The 17393-nt window shown below is 43.0% G+C and overlaps 1 protein-coding gene across 1 annotated transcript in view; it reads right to left on the reverse strand.

Annotated features, from left to right (window-relative positions):
- Positions 1 to 2880: 2880 nt before the first annotated feature.
- Positions 2881 to 17393, reverse strand: part of gpd2 (glycerol-3-phosphate dehydrogenase 2 (mitochondrial)) — a 33730-nt gene continuing 19217 nt past the window's right edge. Inside the window, exons 8-17 of the mRNA XM_058402145.1 lie at positions 16439 to 16583; positions 15663 to 15856; positions 12967 to 13101; positions 12251 to 12426; positions 7965 to 8096; positions 7627 to 7785; positions 6018 to 6130; positions 5854 to 5932; positions 5246 to 5344; positions 2881 to 4691 (exon numbers count right to left, since the gene is read on the reverse strand). Coding sequence (XP_058258128.1) covers positions 4566 to 4691; positions 5246 to 5344; positions 5854 to 5932; positions 6018 to 6130; positions 7627 to 7785; positions 7965 to 8096; positions 12251 to 12426; positions 12967 to 13101; positions 15663 to 15856; positions 16439 to 16583 — 1358 coding nt within the window. The 3' untranslated portion in view covers positions 2881 to 4565. The remainder of the gene's footprint in view (positions 4692 to 5245; positions 5345 to 5853; positions 5933 to 6017; positions 6131 to 7626; positions 7786 to 7964; positions 8097 to 12250; positions 12427 to 12966; positions 13102 to 15662; positions 15857 to 16438; positions 16584 to 17393) is intronic.

Genomic DNA, 17393 nt, shown 5'->3' on the forward strand with positions numbered 1-17393 from the left:
TAGATGATTCACTGTAACTAAGTTCTAAATTGGCTTTTCTGTTCAATTTTTACTTAGTTTAGCGTAGACCATAATTAAACACAGGTATAAATTGTATGTGGTATTAACTCCATCATCTATAGCAGTATCTGAAACTCCCTGTATCTTTGTAGTGTTTTGTTTGTTTTTTAACTTCTAAATGATCCTGAGATTTTTATGAGTGTTGCCCAAGTAGCAGTTTGTAGCATCAGGCTCTGAATGTTCTGGATTTTGGGGGGGATGCCTGTTGCATTGTTCAGGGACAGGTGTGAATGGTCTTGAATGTGAACCTGTAAGTGCTCTGGGGGGGTGGGGGGGGGTGCATGTGCATGTGTGTAGAGAGCATAATAGGCCAGCCAGACAGTATTGTTTGAATGTAGTGGAATTTTGATTAGCATTTGCATTGAAATAATAATACTTTAATGGACAACACTTAGATCTCTACCCTCGACACATGGTCTACCACCCTGTCTATTCTTTCAGTTTATCTACTACAATATAAGACTCATATGTATTCACATATTTAATTTAATTTTTTTTTACTTTTTCCATTGCAGAAAGGTCATCTATTCAGTGTGCAGGTTGTGATTGCTGCAGTCCAAAATGAAAAAGTTTTGTAAATACAATTTTTTTTCCAATATTTTTATTAATAAATACTTATTCATAAAACTATGATTGTTGTGTGATTATTACCCATGATATATACTGTTATGGGGCTAAGTAAGCAATCAACCCTGCAAATGAATGCTTAAATGTTCTGTATATCTGTTCAGACAAAGTGAATACAAATACAGAAATTCTGCTCCCAACTAGGCCCAACGTTGCAATATTACAACATTTCCCTAAAAACTTACTAAAATGTAAAAGATTTGAAAATGATTCAGCCTAAACCTTTTTATTTCAGTCTAAAACTGTCTAATCCAAAATAAAGCAATCTAATCCAGTCAACAAGAGTCTAATCGAACCTAAAACATTTTAATTCAGTCTAAAACAGTTAAATCCAGTCTAGAACAGTCTGATCCAGTCTTAGAGTCCTAAAAGCACACAGTATGTGTTTCAGTGTAAATCATTTCTGTGGGTCGGAATAATTGCGCCGGTTTCCCACGGCTGTCTGACGGAACAAGTGGGAAGAAATAAATACTTCACCAAAACAAAAAGTGTCCTTGAGCTCGGAGCGGCACAGCGGCGAGATATTTCTGAAAGGAATCGGGAGAGCAAATTCCTTCACTACCCACAATGCCACAGTGTTTCCACCAGGGAAGTCCTCAAGATCTCTGTCTCTCTCAGAGCTCCTGAAACCAAGATCTTCGTATTTATGTTTAAAATGCTTTAAATACTTAACCAGTTATAATGCATTCATAAGCAGTACACATTTATATAATTACTGATAATGAGCTTCCCGTTTATAAATTGGTTATAAATTGGTAGCTGAAGGCTTTATAAGCAGTGCTTATAAGACAACATATAAATAGATTAAATTCTGCATGTTATGTTCAGTTCTTTCGGACGTCATAGGACATAAGGTGTTATAATGCATTACGCAAAAGTTCTTGGTTTTAGTGTTCATGATATAATGTGTTATAAACACATGTCAACAATTCATAATGCCTAATGAAGGACTTATAACTGTCTACATAGCTTACGAATGCTTTATAACACAATATGGACGCGGTCATTAGTCATTAGAACCGATTGTTTTTGTAATTCCTCCATATTTTGTCCGATCCTCATGGAGCTGCCCTGTGTGGCACCACAGACACGTCTTCTGTTTATGAACAGCTTATAAGCAGCTTCCTATCTCTTCGGGGAGGAAATGGAGACATAGCAGGAAGTTGCAGAAGCGTGACGGTTCCTGCTGGATGTCTTCTAATGACTAGGAGTCAGAAAGTCTCGGCTCTTTATTACACGCAGCACAGAAAATGGCCAGAGGCAGACAGCTGGGGAATTAATGGCGGGTGAAAAAAAACGACATACAGTGAATTAGTAAGGTGTTGAGACGCCGGATCATCATCTTACACCTTCTGAGACAATGTGATGATGATGATGATGATTACTGGATGGATTCTGATTGGTCAGGTGATGATGCATCTAGAACAGCAGCATCTGAATGTAGTGCAGCAGCAAACCCACGGGTTTACATCAGTTCTGATTCATCACCGTTTCCATAGTAACAGTTTAGACAGAGATTCCTACGACGAATTCTCCGGTTAAGAAATCGGAAGAGTTCAGCGTTTCTCTGGTTGTGGTACATCGTTTACAGCTATAATGTAACTGAGTGCAGGAAAACAATGAGCACAGGAGCAGCAGGATCATCATCTTCATCCCTCATTTCCTGAACTCCACTGTTTCCAGCTCTGGCCTCTCTGGCCACACATCCTGCTGAGGCTGGACCTGAGGTTATTATGCTTATTAGAATCGAGCAATCACGCAGGATCGACGCGGCCGGTCTTACAGCCGCTCAGGCGAGGCCGAGGATTAGCGGCAGCTCTGCGGCCTCGCCGCTGCTTTAATTGCATTGCGCTGAGCGCTGATCGCACCGCCGTGGACTTCCTCATCCCTCTGTGTGGAGCGAGGGATTAATGGACAGGCAGATAAAGAGACACCTCACCGCCGGAACAGCATGGAGGTGCCACGATTCTGTGATTCTCATCAATCAGTAAATTAGAGTGTAATAGATTTAGATGGTGGATTTAAAGTCAATTAGATTAGAATAGTGAACTGTATACGCACGAGTGTGTGTGTGTGTGTGTGTGAGAGAGAGACAGAGTGACGTACCTGCTTCAGCTGACAGATTGCAAATATGACTTCGTGAAACACAAATGAACAAAAGAGGAACACCAAATGATGCAACCGGATATCTTTAATTATGTTTAATTATGTTTATTTCCATTTCTCAGGTGTTGCAGAGTCTTTTTTTTTTATTTAAACGCATCTCCATCTTCCAGTCTCTTCCATCTGAGTGAAATTTCATCCAACCACAACATTCGATACACGACAAAATCAAGACAATTATCTCCTACTGTATCGCATGCTGATGCTGGAACATCTGTCGCACGACACCGTGTCCGGAGATCAGGGCAGAAAAAAACGTCTGAATAATAATAATAATAATAATAATAATAATAATAATAATAATAATAATAATAATAACAATACACAAGGAAATGAAAATATTCGATTGTTTACAGTGTTAAGTTGATAGAAAACAAGGCACGTTAAATATATTATTTATAAATGTTTAAAGTTAATACATCCGAAAGGCTGCAGGAGCACACTGTCTGTAACGTCTATGATAATAATAATAATAATAAATACTTTACTTTAATATGAATGAATCGCATAAACAATAACAAGTCGTTAAAAGGATTTCCTTTGTTGATTGAATGAAACTAGACCAAAAACATTGTGCGTATTCAAGCGAGAAAAATAAAATATCATAAAAAGTGCAAAAAAAAAGAAAAAAAAGAAAATTACATTATTACAAAAATTAATTATCACAAGTGAATACTACAGGGCTAGCAAGAAGCGATTACGGGGTCCAAGCAATAAATCATGGACCCGTCACTTTCACGTGGTTCCATATTTCGACTGTTCTATTAGAAAAAGTCGATGGAGCCGTGAAATGGCAGGAGTGCTGGAGAATCAGTATCAGAATCAGAATCAGAATCAGAATCAGTGCATGTGTACAATTGTGCAGCGGAGTGTAAACTTGAACAGGACGAGGAGGAGGAGAAGACAAGTGCATCACAGTAGCTCGGCCCTCAGCTGGACTCATGCAAACATACTGTGTCCTTGTGCAATCACACCCATGGCACAGCGAAAGAAAACTATAATAAAGGTGCGAGGGCGCTAGGCATCACACACCGGTCATGCTATCTAGCGAGGAAGAATAATGGCACAGCATGCATCCGCGACCGGGCATCATACAGCAACACGACACGGCAGGATGTCGTGCTTATTACACATCATTTGTTAACGTACGGTATGACACAGTGATCCACACACTCATACACTCGCAATTTCTTTCAGCTCAAAATTTACTCGAGGAGGCTGGACAGCGATTAAGGGGTCCAAGCACCGAGTGATGTACTTTGTTGATATGACAGATGGTTTTAGTGTCAGGTTTGGTGTCATGAGATACAGTAGCAGGCGACTTCTTTTACAGCATCAGTGCTTTTAACTTTCATGCTTGTGTTACTGCTGAATAGTTAGGAATAAATTTAGCAGTGATTAAGGGGTCCAAGTACCGACTGATGAACTCGGCTGAGCTAGAAGTTACGACGTTAGTTTGGTTTCAGACTCGCTTCTTATATCTGATTGGTTTTGTCAGTTTACGGTGACGTCTTTCCATCACATGCACACACACTCTCAAGTAATGATCTCCCTCAATGATTAAGAGAAAAATCGGAAAGTTTTACTGTAAAAAAAAAAAAAAAAAGCTTTAAATAAATTCCCTGCCAACCTAAAAACAGTTATATCAATGATAATATATATTTTGAAAAATCTTTGACTTTCAGTCATGTAGCCCTGGTTGAAGATCTCAGGCTTCACACTCCTCCACCACTGCGGTCCACAGACACAGGTCCTCTGGAGTCCAAGCCTTCCTCTGCTGTCTTCATCAGGATGGCCAATCGGCTGTCGGAGATCTGTCCCCTCTGAACGGCGCTCATGAGCTAATCCAATTAGAAAGAATGGACTTAATGAGATGCAATGCAGGTGTTGTGTACAGTCCTGTCTATGCCATGTGACATAACATTATCTCACACACACACACACACTCTCACACCCTATTGGTGGCCTCTCATTAAGTCTAAATTAAAACAGACACTGATTTCCCGACTTTAACACCTGTCCCGGAGTTCCTATCAATTATATCCGTAATCTAACTCACGCTTGGTTACAAGCAGACATAAAATCCACATGTCTGCCTGCTAATTTACCGCGCGCTCATTATTCTAACTGCCACCAGGACATTTCAGTGCTTTTAATTACACCTGGCCTGTCAGGACTCAGGTGAGGACGCACCCTATGCAACAGTTAAGTGTCCACACCTTCGTCCGGCTCAGCAGGACTTTCTATCGAGTGCCGCTTCTTAAACTCAAACAAAGGTGGAATAAAAGACAGTTAATGAGGTACTTTGAAAGATCTATATGACGAGCTATAAATACAGCAGCAGCAGTAATGGGATCAAGTGCAGCTACGTAACGCCGAGTCCCTCACGTCCTACCTGCAGAAACTCGTCCAGTTCCACCTGTCCGTTTTTGTTCAGGTCCACCTCGTTGAGGATCTCGTGGAGGGAGTTCTCGTCAATCTGAACGCTCAATTTCTGCAAAAAGAAGCACTGGTAAGAGACGAGGGATTGAACATTACTGTCGCAAATTACTATTACCGATTAATATACTGATCGGGTTTTACATCGCCGGGTTCTGATACGTCATCGTTTCCATAGTAACAGAGACTAAATGTCCAGACGTTTGACCTTGCTGTGACCTTGACGCTGTTTCATAATCCAGTCAGTTCATCAGCAGGTAGAATGATCGTTCCTTACAAATCCCACTAACGTCCAAACGCTCCTTCTCGAGGTTTTACGCTAAAGAAGATCTCAGATGGACAGACAAAAATCCTGAAAACTAACATCAGCACTGACACTGGAGACTCCTTCCATAAATGTTAAATAAATAAAAACTTCCTCTTTATCATAAAGCTGTTGCTATGAAGGAGCCGTTACCATAGAAACGCTAACGTATCAGAACGAGCGTATTGATATGAACCTGTGAAAAATCTTCAACACCTGCTGACCAATCAGAATCCAGAAAAAAAAATAATGGCCCTCACCTCAAGAACCTGCTGGACATCTAAAGTAGTAATGAAGCCTTTGCTCTCTTTGTCAAATTTGTAGAAACGCTTCTTATATCTGAAAATCAGACAGGAAGGTTAGTGCAGACATGTTACACACACACACACACACACACACACACACACACACACACACACTGTACCTGGCCACTTGCTCAGGCGTGAGCGAGATCTCGGATGTCTTGGTGAGCTGTTCGGAGCGAGCTCTGTAGCCCATCTCCTGGTACAGAAACTGTTTAGCTGCTTCCAGTTCCTCCTGCGACACACACACACACACACGGTTTGTAAGAGCTGTAATACCTTACCTCGCCCGGCATAAGACAAGTACACATTAGCATATGACTTCATAATAACGTTAATAATGTTACATAATGCGTTATAACATCTGTTCATAGGATCACAGCAGGCACTAATGTAGCATTATGTCATGCTATCAAAATTAGTCCATATTAATTGCTATGCATGGAACCATTAGTACATATGAGCATTATTACCGGCTTATGCCAGGGATTATAATGTACCAGGACAGCTATACACAGCAACTTATAAAGCATTATAGCACATAAAACTGGTTTATGAACAAAATTTCGGGACTGTATAAAGTATATATCTCCTAATGCTTGGTCATTACAGAACAGAGGCAGTTTTTAAGACATTATAATTAGGCTATGTACCTTTATTAAATTTCATGGAGTTTATAATGCATTATAACATGTTCCCCAGGTTTGTGAACTGCGCTGGTGTAGTACAGAAATAGATAAGATTTGTGAGCATTTATGTAGGTTTATACATGGCATGTAAGGTATTATGAGTACTATAATATGCACGCTATAATGCATTATGCCTAAAGTGTAAAATCCGCATACAAGTACATAAAGCATTATAACTTAGATCTGGTTTCTGAACTTAGAGAAGGATATTAGACATAGTGCAGCATTACGCTGGGTTATTACAGAAGATTTAGAAACACTTATGAGCATTTATAAAGCCTTATACAGGCTTATGGCATGGATTATTATTATTATTATTATTATTAAACACACAGGGAAAATGCCTCCTGACGTCATTCCAAATGAGTGTGAACACAGTACAAGAGCTTAATGTATGAGAAACTGTGTGTGTGTGTGTGTGTGTGTAGGGTGTGGTGCACCTGTATTGTGTGCTTCAAGAAGGCCCGAGAGTTTGACTCCTGGGAAGCAGCGCAGCTAATCTGCGCTATTATTAGTGCTTTTGTTTCAACAGGAAACCTTGGATGTACGTGTAACTCTATCTCTCACACACACACACACACACAACACACACACACAACACACACACAACACAACACACACACACATATACCGGGACACACACCTTCAGACACCTACGTAAGCCGCAGGTACCAGCTGATATTGTGTGTAATTCAATTGTGTGACTATTTTCAGCTGTGAATTTAGTGCCGTGTGTGTGTGTGTGTGCGTGTGTGTGTGTGTTAACAATAGCTCAGCTCTCGAGTGTGTTCACGTAGCCGGGCCGAGACCTTTGGCGTGCGCTCCTGAGGGCATTGTGCAGAAAAAAACGTGTGTTTTGAAAACGTTAATAAAAGAGTGAGTAATGTAAAGCAAACAAACTCAAGATCTGGTAAAGAAACACACACACACACACACTCACACACACACAGTAGTATAAATTGTACTGCGGTGATGTTGACCTTAAAGCACAGAGGAATGACGTTGGTGTTGTTTTAAATAAAGGAGTGAAGGAACCACGTACTTTCTTCTTCTCCTCGCTCCACTTCAGCTCCTTGGCCATGATCTCCACGATGCGTGGAAGAGCTTCATCAGCAGCCTGGACGTTCAGGAACCCCAGCCGTGTCCTCCGAGAGATCATGTCAATGGCTGTGCAGGCGTACTCCTTAATGCTGTATATCACCTACACACACACACACACACACACAAACCATCAGTACTCCTTAATCCCATATATAACCTGCACGCGCACACACACACACTCCATCAGTACTCCTGAATGCTGTATATCACCTACACACACACACACCATCAGAACTTCTTAAACCCATATATCGCCTACACACACACACACTCCTGTACCTCACTCTCGATGTAAGGGAATTCAGACACGAGGCGTTTTCCCACTATGGGCCATCTCTTTCCTGTGACCTGGGCCATCCTGGCGACTTCAAAGGCCCTTCCTCCGTAGGTAGCAGCGAGGTGCTGAGCGACCTGTGAAGAGTGTGTATCAGAGTGTGTATCAGAGTGTGTATCAGAGTGTGTATCAGTGTGTGTATCAGTGTGTGTATCAGAGTGTGTATCAGTGTGTGTATCAGTGTGTGTATCAGTGTGTGTAAGGGTGTGTATAAGGATGTGTATCAGGGTGTGTGTCAGGGTGTGTGTCAGGATGTGTGTCAGGATGTGTATCAGAGTGTGTATCAGAGTGTGTATCAGAGTGTGTATCAGTGTGTGTATCAGTGTGTGTATCAGTGTGTGTAAGGGTGTGTATAAGGATGTGTATCAGGGTGTGTATCAGGATGTGTATCAGGGTGTGTGTCAGGGTGTGTGTCAGGATGTGTATAAGGATGTGTATCAGGGTGTGTGTCAGGGTGTGTGTCAGGATGTGTGTCAGGATGTGTATCAGAGTGTGTATCAGAGTGTGTATCAGAGTGTGTATCAGTGTGTGTATCAGTGTGTGTATCAGTGTGTGTAAGGGTGTGTATAAGGATGTGTATCAGGGTGTGTATCAGGATGTGTATCAGGGTGTGTGTCAGGGTGTGTGTCAGGATGTGTATCAGGGTGTGTATCAGGGTGTGTATCAGGGTGTGTATCAGGGTGTGTATAAGGATGTGTATCAGGGTGTGTATCAGGGTGTGTATCAGGATGTGTATCAGGGTGTGTATCAGGGTGTGTGTCAGGGTGTGTATCAGGGTGTGTATCAGGATGTGTATCAGGGTGTGTGTCAGGGTGTGTATCAGGGTGTGTATAAGGATGTGTATCAGGATGTGTGTCAGGGTGTGTATCAGGGTGTGTGTCAGGGTGTGTATCAGGGTGTGTATAAGGATGTGTATCAGGATGTGTGTCAGGGTGTGTGTCAGGGTGTGTGTCAGGGTGTGTGTCAGGGTGTGTGTCAGGATGTGTGTCAGGGTGTGTGTCAGGATGTGTATCAGGGTGTGTATAAGGATGTGTATCAGGGTGTGTATCAGGGTGTGTATCAGGATGTGTATCAGGGTGTGTATCAGGGTGTGTGTCAGGGTGTGTATCAGGGTGTGTATAAGGATGTGTATCAGGATGTGTGTCAGGGTGTGTATCAGGATGTGTGTCAGGGTGTGTGTCAGGATGTGTATCAGGGTGTGTATAAGGATGTGTATCAGGGTGTGTATCAGGGTGTGTATCAGGATGTGTATCAGGGTGTGTATCAGGGTGTGTGTCAGGGTGTGTATCAGGGTGTGTATAAGGATGTGTATCAGGATGTGTGTCAGGGTGTGTATCAGGGTGTGTGTCAGGGTGTGTGTCAGGATGTGTGTCAGGGTGTGTGTCAGGATGTGTATCAGGGTGTGTATAAGGATGTGTATCAGGGTGTGTATCAGGGTGTGTATCAGGATGTGTATCAGGGTGTGTATCAGGGTGTGTGTCAGGGTGTGTATCAGGGTGTGTATAAGGATGTGTATCAGGATGTGTGTCAGGGTGTGTATCAGGGTGTGTGTCAGGGTGTGTATCAGGGTGTGTATAAGGATGTGTATCAGGATGTGTGTCAGGGTGTGTGTCAGGGTGTGTGTCAGGGTGTGTGTCAGGGTGTGTATCAGGATGTGTATCAGGGTGTGTATCAGGGTGTGTGTCAGGGTGTGTATCAGGGTGTGTATCAGGGTGTGTGTCAGGGTGTGTGTCAGGGTGTGTGTCAGGGTGTGTGTCAGGGTGTGTATCAGGATGTGTGTCAGGGTGTGTGTCAGGTTGTGTGTCAGGGTGTGTGTCAGGGTGTGTATCAGGGTGTGTATAAGGATGTGTATCAGGGTGTGTGTCAGGGTGTGTGTCAGGGTGTGTGTCAGGGTGTGTATCAGGGTGTGTATCAGGATGTGTATCAGGGTGTGTGTCAGGGTGTGTATCAGGATGTGTATCAGGGTGTGTGTCAGGATGTGTGTCAGGGTGTGTATCAGGGTGTGTGTCAGGGTGTGTGTCAGGGTGTGTCAGGGTGTGTATCAGGGTGTGTGACGGTGTGTGTCAGGGTGTGTGTCAGGGTGTGTATCAGGATGTGTATCAGGGTGTGTGTCAGGGTGTGTATCAGGATGTGTATCAGGGTGTGTGTCAGGGTGTGTATCTGGGTGTGTGTCAGGGTGTGTGTCAGGGTGTGTCAGGGTGTGTATCAGGGTGTGTGACGGTGTGTGTCAGGGTGTGTATCAGGGTGTGTGTCAGGGTGTGTATCAGGGTGTGTGTCAGGGTGTGTATCAGGGTGTGTATCAGGATGTGTATCAGGGTGTGTGTCAGGGTGTGTATCAGGATGTGTATCAGGGTGTGTGTCAGGGTGTGTGTCAGGGTGTGTATCAGGGTGTGTGTCAGGGTGTGTGTCAGGGTGTGTCAGGGTGTGTATCAGGGTGTGTGACGGTGTGTGTCAGGGTGTGTGTCAGGGTGTGTATCAGGGTGTGTATCAGGGTGTGTATCAGGGTGTGTATCAGGGTGTGTGTCAGGGTGTGTATCAGGGTGTGTATAAGGATGTGTATCAGGGTGTGTGACGGTGTGTGTCAGGGTGTGTGTCAGGGTGTGTATCAGGGTGTGTATCAGGGTGTGTATAAGGATGTGTATCAGGGTGTGTGTCAGGGTGTGTGTCAGGGTGTGTGTCAGGGTGTGTATCAGGATGTGTATCAGGGTGTGTATCAGGGTGTGTGTCAGGGTGTGTATCAGGGTGTGTATAAGGATGTGTATCAGGGTGTGTATCAGGATGTGTATCAGGGTGTGTATCAGGATGTGTATCAGGATGTGTGTCAGGGTGTGTGTCAGGATGTGTATCAGGGTGTGTATCAGGGTGTGTGTCAGGGTGTGTATCAGGGTGTGTATAAGGATGTGTATCAGGGTGTGTATCAGGGTGTGTGTCAGGGTGTGTATCAGGATGTGTATCAGGATGTGTGTCAGGGTGTGTGTCAGGATGTGTATCAGGGTGTGTGTCAGGGTGTGTATCAGGGTGTGTGTCAAAATGTGTATCAGTGTGTGTCAGGGTGTGTATCAGGATGTGTATCAGGGTGTGTATCAGGGTGTGTGTCAAAATGTGTATCAGTGTGTGTCAGGGTGTGTGTGAGGATGTGTATCAGGGTGTGTATCAGGATGTGTATCAGAGTGTGTGTCAGGGTGTGTGTGAGGATGTGTATCAGGGTGTGTGTCAGGGTGTGTATCAGGTGAGAAAAAGAGCGAGACGCGCCATCCCCACAGTCACACGTTTCCCTGCTCGGACACTGCGGCCTCATTTTGTCCAGTTGAATCAGCTGACCGTGTTTCTCCTACACGTCTGGCACTTCGTTAAACGTTAAAAAGAAGAAGAAGAAAAAAACAAAACAAATCGCAGTACTTACTTCGATTCAAAGCCGTCCACCAAAGGTCAAGTGCTGTCAGAAATATCTGCATGCTGACCTTTTTAAATATGCCGCAAAAAACAGCGCCTGTCGTAGAAGCCAAGGCTCCGCTGAGCTCATCCTGGCTCCTAACGAGGGCCATGCCGGCCGCTCGCTGCCCGCCGGTCCACCAGGGACCACAGCAAACTGGAGTCAAGCTTCTCGGAGAGTGGCCATCAGAGGAAAAGGACGGCTCGGGCCTCTGTCCATCTTCTAATGGCATCATAAAACAATCGGAAAACAAGGCGTGCATCCTGATAAGTGACTCTGAGGGAAAGCTATTCGGCTAATAACTCTGTAATCGAACCGATTGCCGCGAGCTAGCCAAGCTAAACTCTGGTCTGTTGTCAGTAGAAGGCATTACGGTTTTATAACATGCTATAACTAAGGAATAAATCATAGCACTGCATCTTGTCATCGGAGATGAATCCAGCGATGATTTATAGTACTTTTTATCTGGTTATAGTTACACTGAATGTCTCACGTTCTCACTCACGTTATTTCAGATATCACGTCGTACCCTGACCAGCTTCTCTCTCTTTTTTTCTCTCTCCTGAAACTGGGAACTGGAGACTCCTTCCATAAACGTTATTGAATCAACGACGACACACATTTCTGATCCATTTGTTTGTAGCGGAGCCGTGAAGGAGCTGTTGCTATGGAAACGTGACGTATTAGAAGAAGCTTTTTCAATAAAAACCTGTTTATTTTCAGTCATCATAATGCTCAAGAACTTCAATAAAGAGCTAGCGCTAATTCAGTCAGAGTGTTCCCGATGTAGAAGCTCACCTCATTCTCCAGACCGTAGTCCTGGACCAGTCTGATGTAGAGGGTTGGGGTCCAGTCCTTCCCTCCATCCAGCATCAGACCCACGGTTCTGTTCGGTCCGGCGTGAAGCTTGTGCTCTTTTATAGCGGCGTCCAGGGTCTCCTCAGCCATCGAGCGATATGTGGTCCACTTCCCACCTTGGAGGACAGAATCAACATCTAAACGCTCGGGAACATGCGTTCAATTGTAATGAGAAACATGCTTAAGTATGGTTAAATGAATATTTCAAACCCATCCAACGCGTGTGTCTTATTAGCATATCGGATGACGGATGAATCATTTTGTTTTCAATGGGAGAACGTATATTACTTTTAACAGGAAGCCTTAAAGTTCTTATCCAGAACCCTAGAGACCCCCAGAAAGCAGCTGAAAGAAGTGAAAAAGCTCAAACTGTTCAAACTTCAGAACTTCACAGCACATTATCCTGACTTTTATAACTAGGTTTCACTCTAAAAAAAAAAATGAAAACACTTGGGTTAAGGAACCTTCGAAGAACCCTGTTTACTAAGAGACTGTGATAAGTGATAAGAAGCAGATGTAAGTGAAGGATCCTCATGCGTCACTTCTGACGCCGGGAATGAAAAGGAAGGCACATTCTACACCAGAGCCGCTCGAAAACATGCAACAGGATTCCTCGAGCGGCGAACAAAGACGCGATTGTTTCTGCATGAACTGACCGGCGATGGTGACCAGGCCGCTCTCGCTGATGTTGACGACGTGGTTGCGGCAGATGGACTGGGTGTCTTTAGAGTTGGGGTCAGTGACCAGTGGACGGATGCCGCTCCAGGCTGCCAGGACATCTCCTCTCCTCACTGAGATGACAGAAAACACACACACACACACAGTGGAAATGTCACAGATATGAGTAGACTGATTGGGATGAAGCCACGTCTGGTGTTTCGGTTGCATTTTGAAGCAGCCGATGCGCCACACTTCCACACTGGGACAAACACAATGACAAGGTAACTATAATGTCAACAAACAGCGAGAACAATCCATTATTTATAGATCAGGATGCAGCGAGGAGCCAATCATCTCACAGGAGGCAGACACACGCCCTCGAGTCTTCACATAACAGATCGTTCCTTTTGTTGGTGTTCAGTGAGTTAATGTGGAGTTAAAAGCCTTAATGTGTAAAATCCAACCTGAGAAATTCACACAATAATAATAATAATAATAATAATAATAGCTGGAGGTGGCGATTTGCGGGGTCAAAGCACCTTCACAGTTATTTGTAACAAAGTCCCAAAAACCAAAACAAACCCGGGGCTTTGACTGACTTCTGTATTTCGTGAGATTCTAATAAACAGCAGGTAGCGACGCGTGCTCTCGTCCCGAAGCCGTCCTCATAAACAATCACACCACAGAGACACAACATGCTCGCTCCCGAGGCTCACCCCCCCCCGTTGATTTTTAACTCCATCGACACGCCGTGAACGAATCCCGAATCAATCTCTCCACTGCGGTGACATCTCCGGCATTAATTATTAAAAGCCAGTCGCATTTCGATCGAGAAGGCACCTGCCACTGTAATATGCAGCCTGATATTTCTGAATGGGAGGAGAAAGAAAGAAAAGAGAAAGAAAAAGAAAGGAGAAGGAGGACGAAAGATAGAAAGAAAGACGGCAGCCTCATTATCAAAGGGCATCTCTGAAACATTTATGACAAGGCTGGGCAGCTGAGCAGACAGCAGGCTGGAGGAGGCAATAACACACACACACACACACACACTTACACACGCACGCGTGCAATTCAGGCAATTACTAACGAATTCTTTTTATATTTTCAGCGTACAAAAAATCACAAAGATTTTTAGCGTGTATTCGTCGCTATGGTGACGTTTATTTAATATTTAGGGAAGGAGTCTCCAGTGTCAGAGCTTAATAACAGTCAGAGGTAAAGCTGTAACTTTAAGATATCAGAATTCTCTGCTATAACGAACACGATAAGGAATTATGTAACTCTAAATGGATAAAAGAACATATGAGGTGTCAGTCTGTAATTAATAAAGAAATGAATAAAGAATTAGTCGTGTGAATTTACTGTGAAATAATAACGAGTGTATCTCGGCTTCATCACACTGAACACTCTCGGCTTCGTGACACGTGTGTGTTTTACGTGACGTTTCTCATTTAAGAGAAAATCAGCTGAAAACATTATTCTTATCCCACCTGTTTTCTAGATTTAAAAGAAAACCAAGCGAAACAGAGTGGACGTTACGGTTTAACCCCCCCTGAAGCTGCCCACAGCCAGAGGGAAGGTCTCTGTCACACATCCACTCGTCCGCTGTCTCTATCTGTCCATCATGATGCTTTATTCACACGTCCACGCCCCCCCCCCGAACGCCCTGACATACGCTAGGTGCTGAATCCGAATCTCTCGCTCACTTTCCGTCCTGCGTCTTCCTGCGGAGAGACCGAACCTGAACGCCAACTCTCACTAACGAGGCGCTTAACCCCGCCATGAACGCAGCGCCGCTAATCTAGCTAATCCGCTTCTGATTCAGGAAGAGGTCTACTCCTATCAGCTCAATCAATCCGACAATCAGACTCGGCACTCCGTCCAATTAAGAGGGCAGCTCCGGAAAAATCAATAGCTCCGCTCTCTCTCTGATGAGTGTCCGGGGCAGTTAGCTGTTAGGACCAAGCCGCTGTTTATTTGCTCGCAAAGCCTGCCTGTCTGTCTGCACCACACACACACACACACACACACGGGGGTGGGGTGGGGGGTGGAGCAGGGTGCCAGAGAGGCTCGGGGTGCAATGTGTGATAATGTCATGCTGGTAAAATTCGGTGATGGATGTTTAGAGTCTGTCATGTGAGAGCTGCGTATTAAAACGTATATCCTGCTGCAGTAATCTGAGTGTGTGTGTGTGTGTGTGTGTGAAATGAACACAACACACACACACTACAAAGGTAGCATTCCCGACTCTATCAGCTAACTGACTAGCGTGGAATGTTCCCTAGGTTCGATTTCTCAATATTTTGCTCAGTGTATCGTCAGAAATCGCCTCGTAGTTTCTCACCAACGAGGCTGTTTTGTCACATGACCTCTGAGCCGCGATCTGATTGGTCAGTAGGTTAAAAAGTGTAAGAATTCAGACAAGAAATTAAAATTATTTCTAGCTTGCCGCATGTTTTAACCCTAAGAATTGTATGTATAAATATTTTTTTATTAGGTTTTTATTTGCTTATTTAATTTACCTCAGTTTCATTCCACTCATATTCACAGAGTCAGATTAAACTAATTTCCAAGACATTCTTCATACCCCCCCCACCCCTTTCCCCACCTCAGGGGGCGCCAAAAATTCTGGAGCGAACTCTATGTGTGTCATTTTTTTAAGGCCAGTGTGGTGTTATTTTGCATCCTGTACCTTCCACATCGGGGCTGAGGTAGTGCCGGACCTCGCTCAGGATGAAGTTGATGTCCTCCTCCATGGGGATGGGGTGGGCCGTCACGTCGGTGGGCGTGTCCGTCGTCCCGGCGATAGTCATTTTCTCCCAGGGCAGGAAGAAGATGACGCGCCCGTCGCTGGTGGCGGGATCCAAAAGCCCCATGTTGTCAGGGCTGAGAGATGTTCACAACAAAACAGCACATTTTATTTAAAATTAAATTTAATAAAACTAAAGAAAACATTTTAATATGCAAAATTCATACAGTTTAAATAAACAAATAAGTAATTAATATTTTCATAAAACTGTCAATAAACACATCAAAATGTGGATATTCATTTAAATTATTTTCTTTATAATTTGTTTATATATTACTTATATAATATATTTATTAATATATTTTTTGTAAAACAATAAATCAATTAATCAAAAGATTTATTTATTATTTAATCAATAATTATATGTTATTTATTAAATATCATGTAATTTATAATTTTATAATTCTAATTATTATTAATTTTTTGTCCAATTAGAACAGCCCAGCTTACAGATAGCCCTGTCTCCATGTTTATGCCAAAGTCTTCATTAAATCCTCTATTTTATTGAACGCTACATGTTTACATCCACACTTTCATGAACTCATTTCCGGCTGACGGACGGACCGACAGCATACAGCGTGCCTGAGTGATGTTGCCATGGTGATGTTAACACGCCTAGGTGAGGAACGCTGGTGTGAGAAGTGACGTGAGGGTCTGACCTGTAGTATCCGGGGATGACGATGTGGACGCCGGCGCTCGGCTGGCAGATGTTAGCCGTCTTCTCGCTGTCCATTTTGCGCAGTGAGTCGGTGAAGGGGCCCGTGGCGTTGATGACGCACTTGGCGCGAACGTTAAACTCGCGGCCTGCAATCAGCGACAATTAGATCACGAGGGAGAACGGCTCGAGGAAAACACCAGAACCAGAAATCCCTCATGTTTATGAGCCCCAGAGTGAAAGCAGTCACACAGACGGAACGTCAGAACAACCCGGAGAACTTTCACTTTATTTATACTGAAAAAAACCCTGCAAAAAAGCAATAAATAAATAAAAACATTTTATTTAAATAAATAAATAAATAAATGTATAAATAAATAAATACAAACATTTAAACGAATAAATAAATAATACATAAATAAATACATTTATATAAATAAATAATAAATAAATAAATAAATAAATAATAGCAGGGATGAAATAAAAGAAAGTGAAAATAAATAGTGAAAAAAAAATCCAATAATTAAAAAAAACTGTCGAAAAGAAATGTAAAAGTAAGGTGGATATGGAATTAAGGCATATAATAAAAGTTAAAAGCTGAAAAAAACCCCTAATAATTTTAAGTCTTTTTTTATTAAAGTGATAATTAAAGTCATAATAAATGTTTGCTGTTAAGAAAGCTAAAAAACATTAATGATATTTAGCTTTAAAGCGGCAGTCTGTAACTTTATTTTTGCTTCATTAGACTCAAAAAAGTTTAAAAACTATTGATTTCACATTATCTCTTAAAAAATAACATCATATAACTAGTTTTTGTCTCATTTTTATTAGTATTTTTCCAGGTCAGAAATTAGCTCCGCCCCCTCCTCAGCAGAAGCGGAACTCAGCCCTCATTTCTGACCCTCTAAAAACAATGCATGATGTGTAGAGTGGTGGATAGGGAGGCAGCAGGGGGCACT

This window comes from Hemibagrus wyckioides, linkage group LG11 (assembly GCF_019097595.1).
Source record: "Hemibagrus wyckioides isolate EC202008001 linkage group LG11, SWU_Hwy_1.0, whole genome shotgun sequence".
Lineage (NCBI taxonomy): Eukaryota > Metazoa > Chordata > Actinopteri > Siluriformes > Bagridae > Hemibagrus > Hemibagrus wyckioides.